We start from the raw sequence: 19547 nt of genomic DNA, 5'->3' as shown, positions 1-19547 counted from the left end.
CTCTGCATCCCAGTCCGACGCTCTATCCACTGCGCCACCGCCTGGTCAGGCAGAAAGCCTAGAGTTTTGAACCAGCAACCTAAGTCAATGCCTTATCCACTGTACCACCACAGGTCAGGCCAAAATAAAAAAATTTTAAGAAGAAATTTGCTTCAAAATGATACAAGAGGGGTGGGTTGGGGTATAAATAAAGTTAGATTTGCTTAAGGTGACAATTGTTGAAGCTAGAAAATGGTGATATGAGAGTTCATTGCACCATTTTGTCTACTTTTGTGTGTTAAATTTTTTTGCAGTAATAAGTACTATTTAAAGAATAGTATCATACCATGGATATTCTTCTGAGGCTTTTTTTTAAACTCAATATTTATTATGTTTCTAAGATTCACCCAGGTTGTAGCTGTAGTTTATCTAATCTTCGGTTCTGTGTTTTCTCATTTGGCTGACAATGGATATTTGAGTTGTTTTCAGGTTTTGTTATCCCAAAGTGTGCTGCTATGAACATTTTTGCATATGTCTCCTGGGACACATATGCATATATTTTTTCTTTCTTTTTTTTTTGTATTTTTCTTTTTCTTTTTTTTTTTTTTTCTTTTTTCTGAAGCTGGAAACAGGGAGAGACAGTCAGACAGACTCCCGCATGTGCCCTACCGGGATCCACCCGGCACGCCCACCATGGGGCTACGCTCTGCCCACCAGGGGGCGATGCTCTGCCCATCCTGGGCGTCGCCATGTTGCGACCAGAGCCACTCTAGCACCTGAGGCAGAGGCCACAGAGCCATCCCCAGCGCCCGGGCCATCTTTGCTCCAATGGAGCCTCGGCTGCTGGAGGGAAAGAGAGAGACAGAGAGGAAAGCGCGGCGGAGGGGTGGAGAAGCAAATGGGCTTTTCTCCTGTGTGCCCTGGCCGGGAATCGAACCCGGGTCCTCCGCATGCTAGGCCGACGCTCTACCGCTGAGCCAACCAGCCAGGGCTTGTATTTTTCTAAAGTTGGAAACGGGGAGGCAGTCAGACAGACTCCCGCATGCGCCCAACCGGGATCCATCCGGTATGCCCACCAGGGGGCGATGCTCTGCCCATCCGGGGCGTCGCTCTGTCGCGACCAGAGTCACTGTAGCACCTGAGGTGAGGCCATGGAGCCATCCTCAGCGCCTGGGCCAACTTTTGCTCCAATGGAGCCTTGGCTGCAGGAGGGGAAGAGAGAGACAGAGAGGAAGGAGAGGAAGGAGAGGGGGAGGGGTGGAGAAACAGATGGGCGCGTCTCCTGTGTGTCCTGGCCGGGAATCGAACCCAGGACTCCTGCACGCCAGGCCGATGCTCTACCACTGAGCCAACTGGCCAGGGCCATAATAGTGTTTTAAACAAAAAAAAAATTTTTTTTTTTTTTTATATTTTTCTGAAGCTGGAAACAGGGAGAGACAGTCAGACAGACTCCCGCATGCGCTCAACCGGGATCCACCCGGCACACCCTCCGGGGCGTCGCTCTGCCGCGACCAGAGCCACTCTAGCGCCTGGGGCAGAGGCCAAGGAGCCATCCCCAGCGCCAGGGCCATCCCTGCTCCAATGGAGCCCTGGCTGCGGGAGGGGAAGAGAGAGACAGAGAGGAAGGGGGGGGGGGGGGTTGGGAAGCAAATGGGCGCTTCTCCTGTGTGCCCTGGCCAGGAAACGAACCCGGGTTCCCCGCATGCCAGGCCGACGCTCCACCGCTGAGCCAACCGGCCAGGGCCTAAACAAAAATTTTTAATGGCTCAAGTGCAATCTTAACTTTGTGAAGCGGAACACTACACAGGGTTGGGAAGGGAGAGAGTTGGCACCAGGCCCCGCATTTCAGGCTGTGTTGATCTCTTACTCCTTAGGGGTCCTTCAAGCTGGTGTATTGCCGCAAAACTTATGCCAATTAACTGGGAAAGGTTTCTTTTGGTTGCTAGGGAGAAAATAAGTAAAACTAAATGAAATAAAATTAACTAAAATAATAAAAATTGGGGAAAAGAGAAGAGCAGAATTTATTGGCTCCTTTAATGTAAAAGTTTGATTTCAAGCACTTCTGGGTTGAGGGGCTCTATGCTCCTGGAAATCTTGCCTCTGTTCCCATCACCTGGCTCTGCTTTGCTCCGCGCTGTCTTCATACAGCCCGGACATTCCCAGCTTACTTCCTGCCAGTTTAAATAGCTCCAGGGAAAAAGAGGCCCGCTCTGGGCCTCCCCTACACTGAATGAGAGGGTGTGGCCAGGAACTGAGCTGTTCCGATTGGCTGGTCTTGGTCAAACATCCTTCCCTGGGCCAGGGGTGAGGGGCCAGCCCAACCAGAGATACTGGGCTTGAGAATAAGGTGCATCTCTAAAAGATAATAGGGGTGTTGATTCCAGAAAAGGACACAGGGGATGCTGGGCTTGAAAAGCAGCAGACATCCAGTACAATGGCATCATGCATTTTCGTAGGTTGGCTGGGGAAGGCATATTTGGGACTCTGAGTGTAAGGGGTGCTAATGGAGAGTGATGATAAGAGAACACTTGTTTGTGAGATGTGACCAGAGCCCTGCAACTCGGCAGCCAACGGGCAGCTAGGAGGAGCAAATGCCAGGAGGGGCCTGCAGATGGAAGCCAGAAGGGGCAGGAGGGGGAGGGAAGGTGGTAGACCAAAAAAGCCTGGTAATCTGACAGGCACTTTTCACAAGTAGCTGTTTCCTGGTTACTGCAAGATGTCAGTCAGGTTTTATTAAAAGCTTCCTCCTACCATTAGTGGTACTTTGGGGCAAATAAAAGGGCAGAGAGCTGTGTCCTCCCAGGGTGGGAACATGAACAGATAGCGGATGGAAGAGCTGACCGGAAAGTAGCAGAAACAGGGGCTAGATGTGGAAGTCACCATGGATGGGACCTCAGTACAGTCATCATGTCTGTTTATTAAGCACCAACTCTGTGTTAGGCACTGCTCTGAATGTGTCCCGCATATTAATAACCCATTTGCTTCTCACAACAATCCTCTGAGATAGATCCTCAGAGGTGGTGACCCCATGAACTGAGGCACTGAGAGGGTAAGTGACTTACACAAGTGACAGAGTCTGGATTTGAATCCAGGCTCTCTGGCTCCTAACCACTACCGCCTGCCTCACATAGGTGAGGGTGGTCTTGACAATTCTACGGGAAGAAAGCCTGTTTTATAACCCTCTTTTGGTGGCCATACAGCGGGACTCAGATAATATCTTTCAGTCCATTTGGAGGGAAAGATGCCAGAAAGCTGAGGCGCATTTGGGCGCCACAGAGGTGATGGTGCTCTGCCAGGGCAGGAGATCTGCACTGAGGGTACAAGGTCTGCTGGGGCAAAAATCGGTGAATTTCTGGCCTCTCAGAACTGATTCTGCCCATTTCCTCCAATGGCCCAGCATCCTTTTGGGGATGTTCCACTGGACTCTGAGCTGCGTGCAAGCGGTGCAGGCTGCCGTGGACGCTAATAGGCCTGGCCCCAGCCCCAGCAGCCTTTCGTGGTCAGCCCTCCCTGGGCAACGAGTCCGAGGTTTGCCTTGTCAGGGAGGTGTTGTAAGGGTAGAGAGAACAGTCCGAGGTTTGCCTTGTCAGGGAGGTGTTGTAAGGGTAGAGAGAACAGTCCGAGGTTTGCCTTGTCAGGGAGGTGTTGTAAGGGTAGAGAGAACAGTCCGAGGTTTGCCTTGTCAGGGAGGTGTTGTAAGGGTAGAGAGAACAGTCCGAGGTTTGCCTTGTCAGGGAGGTGTTGTAAGGATAGAGAGAAAGATGGAGAGGGACAGATAGTGAGGCATGCACAAGATAAACAGCACAGTGAGAGATGCAGAGGGACAAAGAGAGAGGGATAGAGACGAGGGACATGCAAAGACAAACAAAAACTAGAGAAAGAGGCCCTGGCCGGTTGGCTCAGTGGTAAAGCGTCGGCCTGGCGTGCAGGAGTCCTGGGTTCGATTCCCGGCCAGGACACACAGGAGAAGTGCCCACCTGCTTCTCCACCCCTCCCCCTCTCCTTCCTCTCTGTCTCTCTCTTCCCCTCCCGCAGCCAAGGTTCCATTGGAGCAAAGTTTGCCCGGGTGCTGAGGATGGCTCTATGGCCTCTGCCTCAGGCGCTAGAATGACTCTGGTTGTGGCAGAGCAACGCCCCAGATGGGCAGAGGATCGTCCCCTGGTGGGCATGCCGGGTGGATCCTGGTCGGGCGCATGCGGGAGTCTGTCTGACTGCCTCCCCGTTTCCAACTTCAGAAACAAACAAACAAAAAAACTAGAGAAAGAATGAAGGAGATGAGCGATAGAGAGAGTGAGGTCGAGATGGAGAAGAGAGATACAATGGCAGGCAGAGAGAGAAGAGGTCAGACAGAGAGAGGGAGAGGTCAGAGCAGCAGTAGATACACTGCCCTCTCAGCCCTACAGATGGAGACAGACTGGGGCAAGCTTGCAGAAACATACCCTGTACACTGACCTCCTTCTAGGAACTCCCACAGCTGCAGCCAGTACTCCCTCAGTTCTGCCCTCCTTCTCTCCTGCTCTGGGCCAAGCCCATTAAGCTGCCACCCTGGCCACAACTGAAGGCCCCACGCCCTGGGGAGGAAACCACTGAAGAGGCGTCCATGCTCTGCTGCACCCCAAACCATCAATTAGTATTAACGAGAGAAGGCTTCTCACTGCCTAAAGACCCCCACCCCCGTGACTCAGGAGATTAAAGGGCCTAGGGTCAGCCCGTGAGCTCAGAATGTCCAGATGGCGTGTGGCAGCGGGAAGGTCACCATCCAGCTGGTGGACGAGAAGGAAGGACCTGGAGCCCAAGAACCAAAGCCTTTCAGAGGCCAGAACTATGAGGCAATCCGAGCAGCTTGCCTAGATGAGGGGATCCTGTTCCGTGACCCCTACTTCCCTGCTGGACCTGATGCTCTTGGCTATGACCAGCTGGGGCCGGACTCAGAGAAGGCCAAAGGGGTGAAATGGATGAGGCCCCATGTAAAGTGTGGCTGGGGGCTGGATTCTGGGTCTGAGGGAGGAGGGGCTGGGGGTGGGTTCTGGGTCTGAGGGAGGAAGGGTTGAGGGGTGGGTTCTGGGTCTGAGGGAGGAGAGCTGGGGGGTGGGCTCTGGGTCTGAGGGAAGAGAGCTGGGGGTGGGTTCTGGGTCTGAGGGAGGAGGGGCTGGGGGGTGGGCTCTGGGTCTGAGGGAGGAGAGCTGGGGGGTGGGCTCTGGGTCTGAGGGAGGAAGGGTTGAGGGGTGGGTTCTGGGTCTGAGGGAGGAGGGGCTGGGGGTGGGTTCTGGGTCTGAGGGAGGAAGGGTTGAGGGGTGGGTTCTGGGTCTGAGGGAGGAGGGGCTGGGGGTGGGTTCTGGGTCTGAGGGAGGAAGGGTTGAGGGGTGGGTTCTGGGTCTGAGGGAGGAGGGGCTGGGGGTGGGTTCTGGGTCTGAGGGAGGAGAGCTGGGGGGTGGGCTCTGGGTCTGAGGGAGGAAGGGTTGAGGGGTGGGTTCCGGGTCTGAGGGAGGAAGGGCTGGGGGATGGGTTCTGGGTCTGAGGGAGGAGGGGCTGGGGGGTAGGTTCTGGGTCTGAGGGAGGAGAGCTGGGGGGTAGGTTCTGGGTCTGAGGGAGGAGAGCTGGGGGGTAGGTTCTGGGTCTGAGGGAGGAGAGCTGGGGGGTAGGTTCTGGGTCTGAGGGAGGAGAGCTGGGGGGTAGGTTCTGGGTCTGAGGGAGGAGAGCTGGGGGATGGGTTCTGGGTCTGAGGGAGGAGAGCTGGGGGGTAGGTTCTGGGTCTGAGGGAGGAGAGCTGGGGGGTAGGTTCTGGGTCTGAGGGAGGAGAGCTGGGTCTGAGGGAGGAGAGCTGGGGGGTGGGTTCCGGGTCTGAGTGAGGAGGGGTTGGGGGGTGGGTTCCGGGTCTGAGGAGTCACTGTGGGACTAGCTCTGGGCAGACTCAGCCATTCTGGGTCTGGGAAGGTCCAGGGAAGCCTCCTACCTGCACCACGGGCTTCCCAAGCCTCTCATGGGGTTGGAGGAATTCATTACTCTGGAACAGTAAAGGCAGGGGGGACCCAGGTGTCTGATCTCCACGTTGCTCCTTCCCTCCCTTTCCTGGCTGAAGCCTGAATTCCCATCACCCCCAGGAGTTTTGTGCTGAGCCCCGTTTCATCTGTGAAGACATGAGCCGGACAGACGTGTGTCAGGGGAGGCTGGGTGAGACCACTGGACAACACATCTAGAGCCCCGAGATCCTGCCAGTTGCAGCTGGGACCCTGATACCTCTGCCCTCAGTCTCCTGCTCCTTACCCCTTAGCCTCCCCCTCCCCACCCCTCAGCTGTCCCCTCAGCCTCTCCTCTCCCTGGGCTTTAGTCTCCTTTTTTCCTCCAAGGTAACTGTTGGTTTCTCGCGGCCGCTGCTTCCCTCACTCTGTACCCCCGACTCCTGTGCCGGGTGGTGCCCCCCGGACAGGGCTTCCGAGACGGCTACGCAGGTGTCTTTCACTTCCAGGTAAAGCTCCGTCCCTTTGTTCATGCTTTAGTCCCCCCTCCCCCACCCCCATGACATGGATTTCATAGTTGACATTATTCCCTTGGGGCTGGAATTCTGTACAGATCAGTAGGGTCAGGGGTCAGAGGTTGGGCCCAGGAGGGGTTGGAGGTTGGACGCTGAGCCGGAGCCCTGCCGCTTCCCCCACCAGCTCTGGCAGTTTGGCTGCTGGGTGGACGTCATTGTGGACGACAGGCTGCCTGTGCACGAGGGGAAGCTGATGTTCGTGCGCTCAGAACAACGGAATGAGTTCTGGGCCCCCCTTCTGGAGAAGGCCTATGCCAAGTAAGGACCCCAACGCCTTCCTCTGGCGGTAACCCCAAGTCCCAGCCATGTGGGGCCCCCAGAGCCCCTCAACTTCTGGGATCTTCTAGACACCCAGCTGGGGATCCCAAACCGAATCACGGCCCCTGAGACCCTAATGCCACACCGTCCCGTGAAGCCCTCCAAATTGTAAACGCCTTCCTCCACCACCACATCACACAAAACATTCTTAGAGACCCATCAAAAATCCAGGATTCTTAAAGAGCCTGAAATCTCTTACTGGGCCCTGAAATCACCCAATCTAAGATTTTCCCCCTTTGGAGGCCTATAAGCTCAGACAATCTCTCCTGGTGCATTGAGAAACAGAAAACATCCCCCAAAATATTGGGTGTATGGCCCAGAACCCTCAGATCTTTGTCTTTTCCCATCCTGCAGATCCGAAATCCTTGACGAGGTAATCCATAGGATTACCTCCAAAGCAGACATCTATCTCCCAGGGATTCCAAGTTTCAGACACAGCCCCCAGGGTGCTCACAATTCTGACAGTTCTTCCGAGACCCCCCAAATCACACAGTCTTGGTGGCTCAGGACCAAAGGCTTCCAGTGTGACACAATCCCCCACCTCGAGTTTGCAAATTTCAGGAATAGCCCCTGGAACCCCATACCCTGGGACCGATGCCCCAGGTCCCGAGATGCTCGTCCATGCTTCGGACACCCCATGCCAGACCTGCTCCCACAGGCTCCATGGCTCCTATGAGGCAATGCGCGGCGGCCACATGAATGAAGCTTTCGTGGACTTCACAGGCGGTGTGGGCGAGGTGCTCTACCTGACACAAGACACCCCAGGCCTCTTCGCAGTCCTGCGCCATGCGCTGGCCAAGGAGTCTCTTGTGGGTGCCACTGCCCTGGTGAGAGCTGGACTTCCATGGAGAACCCCACCAGAACCAGTGTATAGTCACAGCGGGAGGGGGAGGTGTCCTCTGTCCTCTCTCACTGCTGGCTTATTCTCTCTCACAAATCAAACATGACCAAGTCAAAGGGACATTTATTTACTCTCATAACGAACAACCTTCAAGCACAGCTGGATCCAGATCATTAGCAGACATTGTGAATATGTTTTTCTATTCCTGGTTCTGGGTTAGCCTCACTCTCAGGTAGGCCTTTCCCTCATGGGCACAAATGAGCCCTCCCCCCCCCAGTTACCACACAGCACCCCAGGAGTGAAAAAGAAAAGTACCTCTTTCTAAGAATCTCAGCAAAAGTCCAGGATTGATTTTAAGGGGCTCGGCTTAGGTCATATGTTCATATTGATCCAATTACATAGTCAGTCTAACTTACTCATTTGCTTTACCCTTTACTCAGTTACTTACTCGTTTGATCTGTCGTGTTTCTCTGCCTGTCTCCCTCTGTTCTGTATCTCTCTTTGTCTCTAGGTCTCTGTCTCCTCTTTCCATCTATCTTTGTCTTGTCTCAGTCTCCCTCTTTCTGCTTCTTCTCTCGCCTTCACTCACAAACTACCACCCCCTCTCTGAGCCTTGTATCAGTCTCGTGGGTGCTCCGGTTGACTCCTTTGGTGACAGGAGGTCGAGGAACAGAGAGGAGCAGCCACCCTCCTGTCCCTCAACGTGGTCTCACCATCCTCTGTCCTCTGCCCAGAGTGATCGGGGCGAGTACCGTACAGAAGACGGGCTGGTTAAGGGACATGCGTATTCAGTCACAGGCACGCACAAGGTGAGCAATCCCTATAGGCAGGATGGCAGGGGGTGTCCAGGTGTTAACCGTTACTGACGATACCCCCCTCAGATGTCACTGGGCTTCACCAAAGTGCGGCTGCTGCGGCTGCGGAACCCATGGGGCCACGTGGAATGGACCGGTGCCTGGAGCGACAGGTGGGATGGATTTGGGGTGTGGGGGGTTGGCTCCACCCATTTACCTCTTACACCCCGGTCTCCACAGCTGTCCACGCTGGGATGTGCTCCCCATGGAGTGGCGAGATGCCTTGCTGGTGAAGAAGGAGGATGGCGAGTTCTGGTGAGTAGGGGAGGGACACCAACCAGCATGGCTCAGGAAGGGAGCAGAGGTCCTGATTGAAGGCACATATCAGAAATTCATGGGGATGCATCCTAATGGGGAGAAACTGTCCATATGAATAGTAATTTTGAAGTGGGCTTCTATCTGAAAGAGTTGAGGGAGAATTAATAGTAACATTAGGGGCATCTGGAGGCATAGTAATTAATCTTTAGGGGGTTGAAAGGAATGGATAGTATTTAGGGCAATTGGGGGGTTTGGTGACACCTTGGGCACTTCTTGAGATTTGGCAATGTTGAGGGGCTCAAGGATATCTGTTGGTAACTGAGAGTCTGAGGTTCTTGATATTTGGGGGCTAACAACAATTTGACAATGTTTGAGGGGAGTTTGTGGATCTTGGCTATTTGTGGGGCATTTCTGAGGACCTGGAGAAATCTGGGGAGCTGGAAGGCTCAGAGATTTGGGTAGTCATTCTGGAAACATGGTACTATTTGGTGGACTGGTGGATACTTGGCATTACTTGAAGAAATTGGGGAGCCTGCGATTTGGGGGCTGGTCAGGGTCTGACTGCTGGCCACTGTGCAGGATGGAGCTGCAAGACTTCCTCCGCCACTTCAACACCGTCCAGATCTGTTCGCTGAGCCCCGAGGTGCTGGGTCCCAGCCCAGCTGGAGGGGGCTGGCACATCCACATCTTCCAAGGCCGCTGGGTGCGAGGCTTCAACTCTGGTGGGAGCCAGCCTGCTGCTGGTGAGGCCTGCAGGGGACCCCGGGAGGCAAGCAAGGGGGCTGCGGCTAGCCAGATAACCACACTTCTTCCTCCTCTACTAGAAACCTTCTGGACCAACCCCCAGTTCCGGCTGACGCTGCTGGAGCCTGATGAGGAGGAAGATGAGGACGGGCCCTGCGGAGGCTGGGGAGCAGCAGGGGCACGGGGCCCTGCTCGAGGGGGCCGAGGGGGCCGTGTCCCCAAGTGCACTGTCCTCCTGTCACTCATTCAGCGCAACCGGCGGCACCTGAGGGCCCAGGGCCTCACTTACCTCACTGTGGGCTTCCATGTGTTCCAGGTGGGAGCCCCGGGGTGAGGAGAGGCAGCAGGGTGCAGGGAGGCATGGAAGGGCAGGGGGCAAGGGAGGGCCCCAGAAGGGCAGGAGGGCCTGGGGAGGCTGAGGGCAGGAAGGGGGGCAGAGATTGGGCTCTAGTGCATGCTGAGGGAGTCAGAGGGATGTCAAGGAGAGACCGAGGGGCTAGGGAGGGCACAGGGAGAGGCTGGAGGTTGTAAGGGTCAGGAAGGAGAAAGGGGTGGGGGCTAGGATCAGGGAGAGGGCAAGGAGCAGATGAGGCACAGATGAGACGGAGGGATCCAGGAGGGGTGTGGACAGGGACTGGGGGCCAGGGGCTTGATGAGGGTGGAGTGGGAAGACGGAACTCTGAAGCACTCCCCCTTGCTCTTCCTTCTAACAGATCCCAGTGGAGGTGGGTTTCCCATCCCAGACTCTACCCTGAACCGTGTCCGGGGCCGCGGACAACCTGCTCTGGGGCAGAGACGGCCTGGGGCGCGCTTGGCGTGATGGGCGGAGGATCCGGAGCGGCGCGGTGGGTGGACGGCCGGGTGGGGCGAACGTGGGCGGTCATGATCATGCTGTCCCCACCCCGCCAGCTGCTGGGCCTCTGGGACTCCACGCGTAGTCGCGAGCTCCTGTCGGGCCTGCTGCGCGCCGACCGCTCGCCTTTCAGCGCCCGCCGCGACGTGAGCCGCCGCTGCCGCCTGCGCCCCGGCCACTACCTGGTGGTTCCCAGCGCCGCCAGTGCCGGCGACGAAGCCGACTTTACGCTGCGCATCTTCTCCGAGCGCCGCCACACCGCTGTGTAAGCCTGGGTCCCCAGATCCTCCCTCGGGACCCCCAGACCCGCCTCCGGAATTCGCAGCCCCCGTGGATCAGCCCAGGGCCCCAGGATCCTGCCTAGACCCCACCCGCGCCCAGCCCCAGACGGTGAGTGGGGTGAGCAGACCCTCCCCCATTTCCGGTCTGTAATTTGCAGGGAGATCGACGACGTAATCAGCGCTGATCTGCACGCTCTGGTGGTGAGGGGCTGCTCCGGGAGGAGCCATGACGGGGTGGAAGTGGGGACCCTCTTGGGCACAACTAAACCCCCACCACACCCCGCAGGCCCCCAACGTTTCCCTGGAGTTGGGGTTGGAGCAGCTGTTTCAGGAGCTGGCAGGAGAGGTGAGGACAGGGTACAGGGCTAAAGGGGTCCCGCCCCTCCCCTCGAATCCCTTCCTTAACATGAATGTTTAATTCCCCCACACACACACCCTGTGCTTAAATTTCCTGACCTTCTCTCAAAATGCTCACAGCTTTCCCCTGCCTCAGGACCTTTGCTCAGTCTGTGCCTCTTCCTTGGGAGTGCTTTTCCTTCATCCCCCTTGCTCTATCTAAGTCCTCATCTTTCTAATGTACCCTCCACTGAAAGCTGGATTGGCCCTCCCCAAGCTGGTCAGCCACATGCCTGCTATGGGCTCCCACAGCGTAGGGCTTCCCCCATTACAGCCCTGACCACCCAACCTGGACCATGATCTCTGGAGAGGGCAGGCCTGACCCAGTGTGCTGTGTCCCTCCCCAGTACTGCCCAGCATGCTGTTTGAGCTGGGCCCAGAGCCCCTTGTTGAATGGCTGCCTGAGTGAATGGCCTCATAACCTGCTCTCTCCCTGACCAGGCGGAAGAACTCAGTGCCCCTCAGCTCCAGACCTTATTAAGCATTGCCCTGGAGCCTGGTGAGTTGGGGACCAGAGTGGACCTAGTGGGGACCACTGTGTGTGTGTGAATTCATGATGCTGCTGGGAGTCAGGTCACAGGAACCCTGGGCTCAACTTGATGGTGTTTCCTTACACGTGGGTTCCATGGCAGGACCGGTGGCCAAAGCCACAGCCACTCATAAGCCCCCTTCCTCTGAGGGAGAGGCAGGGAGTGTGGCTGCTATTGGCAGTCAGAGCCGCCTTGCCTGGGTTTAAATCCCAGCTTCATTAGTTACCAGCAGTTCTTTGGCTTTCTGTTGCCTCGGTTTGTATAAAATGTGATGCAGGCCTGACCTGCGGTGGCACAGTGGGTAAAGGCATCGATCGACCTGGAACACTGAGGTCGTGGGTTTGAAACCCCGGGCTTCCCTGGTCAAGGCACATATGGGAGTTGATGCTTTCTGCTCCTCCCTCCCTTCCCTCTCTGTCTCTCTCTCTCTCCTCTCTCTAAAATGAATAAATAAAATAAAATAAAAATTAAAAAAAAATGTGATGCAGTAATCCCTAGCACTCCCAATGATGACTGGCCCACAGGAAGTTTGGAGTTTTTGTTTTCTATAGCCCGGGCCCACACCTGGACCTGTGGAGAGATTGGGATCAGGACCTGTGAGCAGCTGCTGCAGTGTTTTGGGGTATATGATGGGGGCCGTGCCTGGGTAGGGGGATGGGGATGCTGGAGCCCCTGGCTCCCCTTCTAGGGACATTGACTTTAGCTGATCTCCCATTTCCAGCATGGGCGAAGCCTGGCCCTGCGCCACTTCCAGCAGCTCTGGGGCCACCTCCGGGAGTGGCAGGTAAGGTGGGGGCTTGGGTGGAGCCACCTCCTCCTGGAGAGGCACTTTACTAATAGGGACATAGCTGCTCTGAGGGCTAGCAGAGCCTCAGGAGAGAAGGGGGCTAGACCACACACACCAACTTGGAGGGATCTGGCAGGGACATCCCTGGCCCATCACCCTCTGTGGTCCCTCTAGGGGCACTGACCAGCTCAGGCATCAAGAAAGAACACACTGCCTGACCAGGCGGTGGCGCAGTGGATAGAACGTTGGACTGGGATGCTGAAGACCCAGGTTCGAGACCCGGAGGTTGCCAGCTTGAGCACGGGCTCATCTGGTTTGAGCAAAAGCTCACCAGCTTGGACCCAAGGTCACTGGCTCGAGCAAGGGGTTACTCGGTCTGCTGAAGGCCCGCGGTCAAGGCACATATGAGAAAGCAATTGATGAACAGCTAAGGGGTCGCAATGTGCAACGAAAAACTAATGATTGGTGCTTCTCATCTTCCTGTCTATCCCTCTCTCTGACTCTCTGTTAAAAAAAAAAAAAAAAAAGAGAGCACACTGCCTGACCAGTGGTGGTGCAGTGGGTAAGGCGTTGACCTGGAATGCTGAGGTTGCTGGTTGTCAAGGCACATAGGAGAAGCAATTGTGAGCTGGTATTTCCCATCCCCCTACCCCCTGGCTTACTAAAATCAATAAAATCTTAAAGGGAAAAAAAAAAGCACAGGCTCTTCCTGGGTTGAGCATTTCAGCTCCCAGCGCAGCCCACTCTGGCGCCGTGATCTCAGGCTAGTGTCTTCCCCTTGGAGGTGATGTTGCTTGTCTAGCAATGGGAGGTGGTGATTTCCTCCCCCCTCCTTCCCAGAAACCCATGTTTTGGGGAAGAAAATAGTTTAAAGCCTGTCTATACTAATAATGGTGATAAGCTCCCATTTATTGAGCCCTCACTAGGCTCATTGTGGGTAAACGTTTTTTTTTAAAGCTTTTTAAAAAACTGATTTGAGAGACATTGATTTGTTGGTCCATTTACTTATGCATTCATTGGTTCATCCTTATATGTGCCCTGACTAGGGACTGAACCTGCAGCCTTGGCATATAGGGACAGTGCTCTAACCAGCTGAGCAATCTGGCCAGGGTTCTTGTGGGTAGTACCCTGTTACTGCTGTTACTATTGATCCCATTTTACAGACTGGAAAACAGAGGCCCAAAGTGGCGAAGCTGCTTCCCCAGGGCATGAAACCAGGAAGAAAGGGAGCTGGGGTGGGAGCCCAGGCTGTCTGGCCTCTGAGGCCCCCTTCAGCCCTCCTCAGGGAGCTCAGGGATGACCTATCTCTCCCCACCCAGGCCATATTTAACAAGTTCGACCAGGATGCCTCTGCAACCATGAACTCCCACGAGCTGAGGCTGGCGCTCAATGCTGCAGGTATGGACGTAGGTCCTGGGGTGGGTTGTGCAGACATCAGCTCCCTCTCCTGCCCTGTACTTTTAGTCCCAGCAGCCCACTCAGCTGCAGACATCCATAAAGCTGACATCTTAGCTTGTTGCCAGCTCTTGGCAGGGACTGTGTGACCGTGAGAGGCCAAGGGGTAGAATCTTCTGTGAGGAAAGGAGGGTATGAGAGGGACATGAGCCTGGGAGGGTGCAGGAGCTGGTGTCAGAGAGGCCTTGGTCCCCAGGGCACCATGGCAGAATGTCCTGGGTTCCCCTGAGCTTGCGTTGGAATCCTAATTACTGACTTACTCCTTGGGGACCCTGGACAGTGAGTCCACCTCCTTGAGCCTCCGTTTCCCTCTGTAAGGTGGCTCTGACACAGTATGGCTGCATGAATATGACTTCCCCCAGTGTGTGGAGGGGCACGGGCTGGGGGGTTAATCGGACAGGGACTCCCAGATCCCACCTAGCCCATGGCAAAGTGAAGGGTGAGACTTGGGGAGGTCAATGATCCAAGGATGTGCAGCAAAGAAAGGAGCCCAAGACAGAGTTGGAGGGATGGAGTCACAGAGAGAAGATGGGGAAACGTGGGACAGGGAGAAAGGGAATCTGAACACCTGGGTGTTCTAGGCAGAAGAAAATGGATCAAGTGTTCTTGGGCTGACATTCTGGAGGTACAAACAACAAGTAAAACACCTAGGTCAGATGGTGATAAGTGCTAGTGTAAAGAAAGCAGGCCAGGCCGGACCAGGAGTGGTGCAGTGAATAGAGCGTCAGATGGGGACGTAGAGGACCCAGATTCGAAACCCCAAGGTCGCGCTTGAGTACAGGCTCATCTGGCTTGAGCACGGGCTCACCAGCTTGATAAGGTTGCTGGCTTGAGCCCAAGGTCGCTGGCTTGAGCAAGGGGTCACTCGCTCTGCTGTAGCTCCCCGGTCAAGGCACATATGAAAACACAATCAATGAACAACTAAGGACCTGAAATGAAGAAGTGATGCTTCTTAACTCTCTTCCTTCTTGTCTGTTTGTTACTGTCCCTCTCTCTCTGTTTAAAAAAAAGAAAAAAGAAAAAAAAAGGCAGGCCAGGGCGCTAGGGCACGCAATGGGAGGTGTTAGGAGGGTTGAGACAGGATGATCAGGGAAGGCCTTGCTTAGGTTTGAGCAGAGACCAGAGGAATGAGCCTTGGGGACACTGGGGCAGAGGAAATACCCTGAGATTGGAACCTGCACCCTGAGGAGGCTGGTGTGGAGGGAGCCAAGTGAAGGAGGGTCCCAGTGATGGAGATGAGGACAGGGAGCAAGTAGGGCTGGAGCCAAGTGGTTAGAGGTAGGTGGTCAGAGGAAGGACTGATGGGGGGTTGTGGCGACTTTGGCTCTTTTTAAAGTATGTATAAGAGGGAAGAGGGAGAGGCAAGTCCAGGTCAGGGTGCATGGAGCTGGAGTGACAGCTGTTGTATAGATGAAGGAGTGCCAGGGAGGGGACCAGTAGGAAGCAAGCTCTGAGAGACCCAGGAACAGGTGGGCAGTCTCAAGGTGGGGAGATTGGCAGGAGAAACAACCTGCCAATTCAGTCACATTCTTTGCTCTGCAAACATTCCCTGAATGCCTGAACTGCTCACAGCCCTGGGCCAGATGATGTTGGGTATTCAGTGGTGCCAGAAACCCTTTCCTGACCCGTCCTCCACCACGGCTTCCAGTCCAGGCCTGGTCAGAGCTACCAAAGACAGCGAGAGCTCAGAGTAATCAGGGTGGGGATGGGGGGCCCAGGGAGCTGTGGGAGCCCAGAAGAGGTGCCCAATGCTGTGTTCTGGGGGGGGGGGGAATCTGTGACGGCTTCCTGAAGAAGTGTGGGATGAATAGGAATGCCCCAAGCCAAGAGCAGAGGTATTCTGAGCAGAGCGAATAGCATGTGCAAAGGAGGCAGGAAGGCCAAAATCCAAGTGGAGGAGGGAGGACAGCAGGGGTGAGATTTAGTCTGTGAGGGTCATCCGGTGCTTGGGGCCCTGGGGCCCCGGGGAGGGGTAACTAGGAGGTCATGGTCACTAGTGCCCAGTAAGTATCAGGGGACTCTGGACAGGACTCCACACCAGGCACCCCAGGACACAGAGCCCACAGAAGTGGTCTGAGGAAACTTGCCATTCCAGAGGGGGAAGTTGAGGGGTTCTTGGCTCATCTTTGGCCCCTTCCACATCCTCTGCCCGGGTATTCCTATGACCTGAGTACAGCAGCCCTCCCCCACTCCAAGGGCAGGTGGTCAGAAGTCACACCACCAGGATGGAAGCAGCCCCCATCCCCAAGCACCCAGAACAAGGCACAAAATGTGATGGCACTTGAATATTTGTTAAATGATTGCAGAGAGTAGGGGAAAGACGGGCTTCAGGAGGCAGCAAAGGCCTGTGAAGTTGCCTGTGGGACATGGAGGAGGACGGAGACCCCGCAACCTTGGGTCCCAGAAGGTTATCTGTGACCTGGGAGAACCAGTGTCTCTGGCTTTTAGAAACTTGTTTAGATTCCTCATCAGAGAGGTTTTCTAAACTTTAGAAATCACGCATGATGTAGAATATAAAGAAACAACTCCATACGGGGCTGACAAGAACGCTTTGCTACACAGAAATAGTTCCCAGGGTCCACTAGCAGAAATCCTGCACATTGACAGTTAGTGTGTGCCAGATGCTGTCTTAAGCTCTCTACATAGAACATCTTCACACATCCTGATGGGGTCAGGACTGTCATAATCCCTTTTGACAGATGAGGAAACTGAGGCCCAGAGGAGTGAAGGGAGCTCAGCTGGGATGAGAGGTGGGAACAGGCCCTGTGGTGTCTGGGTGTCTCCCTGGGGAGTCGGGCTGGGGCTCACGGCAGCCCAGGCTCAGAGGAGGCCTCCCCCTAGGCTTCCACCTTAACAACCAGCTGACCCAGGCCCTTACCAGCCGTTACCGGGACAGCCGTCTGCGTGTGGACTTCGAGCGCTTTGTGTCCTGTGTTGCCCAGCTTACCTGCATCTTCCGTGAGTGCCACCCCTGGCACGGGTGGGGCACAGAGAGGATGTCTCCCTTGGCAAGGGGCCTGGGGTGGTCGGCACTCACCTGCCCCTTTGCACAGGCCACTGCAGCCAGTACCTGGATGGTGGTGAGGGCGTCATCTGCCTGACCCGCAAACAGGTGAGCCCGGGCTGGAGGGAGAAGGTGGCACAGGGCGGCGAAAGCAGGAGTCCTGGGAGACCCCTGCCTCAAGCCCACTTTCTCTTGCCCAGTGGATGGAGGTGGCCACCTTCTCCTAGGATCTTGGCATGGGACCACCTGCAACTGAAGGCGGGAGAGCTGCTCTGATCCTGGACCAGGGTTTATTCCACAGCAAGGGGGCTCTGAACAAAACCAGCCTACCCTGTCCCCACCCCCCTGCCTGGCCTGGTGGCTGATGTTCTGACATTAGGCAGTGGTTTAATGTCATGGCCTTGGGAGCCAGCCTGCCTAGAGTTGATTTCTGGCTCCACCACTTACCAGCTAGGTGACACTGGACAAGTCACTGCACTTCTGTGTTTTGCTCTCCTCGCCTGTACACAGGGACGATACCAGCACATTTCCTGGGCAGGCTACAGGAGTTAGTCAATGCTGCGCACTTAGAACAGTGCCTGGCCCCGCCTGGTCTCCCCACAGCACTCTTACTTTACACACTCACTGCAACTCAGGCCCTGCCTCACTCTGCAAGGGGTGCTGTATCACTGCTCTGCTAAAAAGCAGAGAGCAGACGGGAGAAAAAGAAGACACTGTAGACTCCTTAAAAATATTACATGTTTTTATTATCCTGTCCCCAGAAGGGTGGTTTATCCAGAAACCGAGAAAAAAATAATCAGAATAAAACAAAAGAAAGGGGAATGGGGGAAAGGAACAAAACCATCAACGAACAGGCAGCCAGGCCAGCAGCCTACCCTCCACCTCAGGAAGGTCCCCAGAGACCCCTGCCCGAGGACAGACAACAGAGAAAAATCCTAAGGAGCTAGGGGAGGAGAGCAAATCAGCTATGTCTTCATTATGAGAGCAAGAGGCGGCAAAGATATGTTGCTAGGTGAATATATATTTATATAATAAATCCGTAAGTTAATAAAGTAAATAGTAATTCTCTGAAAGTTTTAAATTTTTATAGCTTTTTTTGTATTTTTTTGTTTCTTTTTTTTTTTTTTGGTTTGGTCCTTAGAAAATCTGAGAGACGCAGGTCCAGACAAAGCAAGGTGGGAAGCTGGTGGGGGCGGGGGCAAATGGGTGGTCTGCCCAGCCCCACACCTCTGCTGCAGGAACCGGGCACTGACCCGCACCCACCAACTCCTGGCAATCACAAAGGAGGGAGAAGGGTGGAGGGAGCAGGCGGGGCAGGGAGTGGGCGGGGTCCTCTTTCTATCGGGTGGCTGTGGCGCCCTCTGCTGGGCCCATCACAGGGGAGAACAGTTCCTGGACAAGGCACACAGGGCTTTGGCCTGGATGTAGAAGGCCTGGAAGGGACGTTGGGAGGAAAGGAAGGGCAGGGTATGGTGGGCATTCCTCGGGCTCGGAGGGGACCTGTTTTGCTGTGGGGATCCACTGTCTCCTCCACATAGTTAAAAAAAAATACATCATATTTGGGGGTCAGACCAGAAATGCTGACCCCCAAGTCTCCTGTACCCCTATCCAGGGGGAGGGGGAGAGAACTTCCTGGCCAACTGACAAAGAGAGAGGAGAGAGCCTGCCCCAGCCCCTCCCTGCCCCCCCAAAGGACTGACAGAGTGCTTTGCATAGATACAGAGTCAGAGGAACAGGACCAGGGAGGCCCCACAGCAGGGAGAGGGGCGCCCCCAGCCCCTCCTGGAGGCTGAGGAGGGGGTGTTTGGTTAGGGCTCTCCGTGGGGGCCCTGGCCCTCACAGGTCGCTCTCGCCGTACAGGGCCGTAGAGAAGGACTTGTAGTCAAGAGCACCAGGCACCGCATCGGGGCCCTGGTATGGTGCCATGCGGGCGATGCAGTACTCCGCCTGGTCAGGAGGCAGCTCTCGCCGAAGCTCCTCAGCTGTGATGAAGTTCTGGGGACAGCAGGGTGGGACTTTGGGCCATATGCACCCCACACTGGTCCTCCAGCCCTTCATGCCCCTCCCTGGCCGCAGAGCCCCTCCCTGCCGGCCCCAGGTGCTCGGAGGTGTCTGGCTTACCTTGTCCCCAGCCAGGACCTTGAAGGAGGCGATGACCTGGTCAGCTGTGTCTGTGTCGGTGGTCTCCCTGGACATGAAGTCGATGAAGGCTTGGAAGGTCACGAGACCACTGTGGTTGGGGTCAACCACACTCATGATGCGGTTGAACTCAGCATCACCCTGTGAGGCAGGAGTGGGGTAGGGGACAGGCAGCATTTGAGCAGGGAAGGACGGCAGGCCCGGGTGGCAGAACTGAGCTAGGAGGGGAGTCCGACCCTGGCACACATGGCGAACTGTCAGCCTGCCTCCAAGGGCCTTAACTCCCTGGGTAACTGCCCTATGTGCCCCAGACCTGGGACAGGCACCCTCTACTCCTCCCCTCCCACATTTTTGGGAAGTGGGGTGTAGATCAAACAGGTCTGCTGCTCCTCGGCCCTAGGCTCCCAAGTTAGCTCTGGAGGGTGGGGAAGAAAGAGAGAGAAAGAAAAAGACAGAGTCGGAGGCCTAACGTCCTCTCTCTGCAGACTTCCAAGAAGGGGGTGGGAGGCTCAGGGAGTGGCCGGAGAAACCCCAGCCCAGTAGGTGCAGCAGGAGTGAGGCTGCACGGATCTGGTG

General features: G+C 55.5%; 2 protein-coding genes across 5 annotated transcripts in view; one reads left to right on the top strand and one right to left on the bottom strand.

Annotated features, from left to right (window-relative positions):
* Window positions 1–4709: 4709 nt before the first annotated feature.
* Window positions 4710–18024, top strand: CAPN12 (calpain 12). Its single transcript, XM_066243717.1, has 21 exons — window positions 4710–4946; window positions 6081–6150; window positions 6327–6445; window positions 6636–6769; window positions 7488–7656; window positions 8405–8479; window positions 8552–8637; window positions 8705–8779; window positions 9362–9525; window positions 9607–9842; window positions 10240–10251; window positions 10436–10644; window positions 10819–10861; window positions 10947–11006; window positions 11498–11555; window positions 12138–12208; window positions 12308–12370; window positions 13693–13771; window positions 16670–16786; window positions 16882–16940; window positions 17033–18024. The coding sequence occupies exons 1-21, from the start codon at window positions 4710–4712 to the stop codon at window positions 17057–17059; spliced, it is 2163 nt and encodes a 720-aa protein (XP_066099814.1). The 3' UTR covers window positions 17060–18024.
* The window catches only part of ACTN4 (actinin alpha 4), an 82957-nt gene continuing 80966 nt past the window's right edge, over window positions 17557–19547 (bottom strand). For 2 of the 4 annotated variants that reach the window (XM_066243716.1, XM_066243715.1), the window contains exons 20-21: window positions 18954–19112; window positions 17557–18827 (exon numbers count right to left, since the gene is read on the bottom strand). In XM_066243716.1, the coding sequence (XP_066099813.1) occupies window positions 18669–18827; window positions 18954–19112 (318 nt within the window). In that variant the 3' untranslated portion in view covers window positions 17557–18668. Of the gene's footprint in view, window positions 19113–19547 lie in introns of all 4 variants that reach the window. The other 2 variants (XM_066243714.1, XM_066243713.1) reach the window with 1 other exon arrangement.

This window comes from Saccopteryx bilineata, chromosome 9 (genome assembly GCF_036850765.1).
Source record: "Saccopteryx bilineata isolate mSacBil1 chromosome 9, mSacBil1_pri_phased_curated, whole genome shotgun sequence".
In the NCBI taxonomy this organism is placed as follows: Eukaryota; Metazoa; Chordata; class Mammalia; order Chiroptera; family Emballonuridae; genus Saccopteryx; species Saccopteryx bilineata.
Note: the sequence above shows the minus strand (reverse complement) of the source record. Positions and strands in the feature narration are given on the sequence as shown.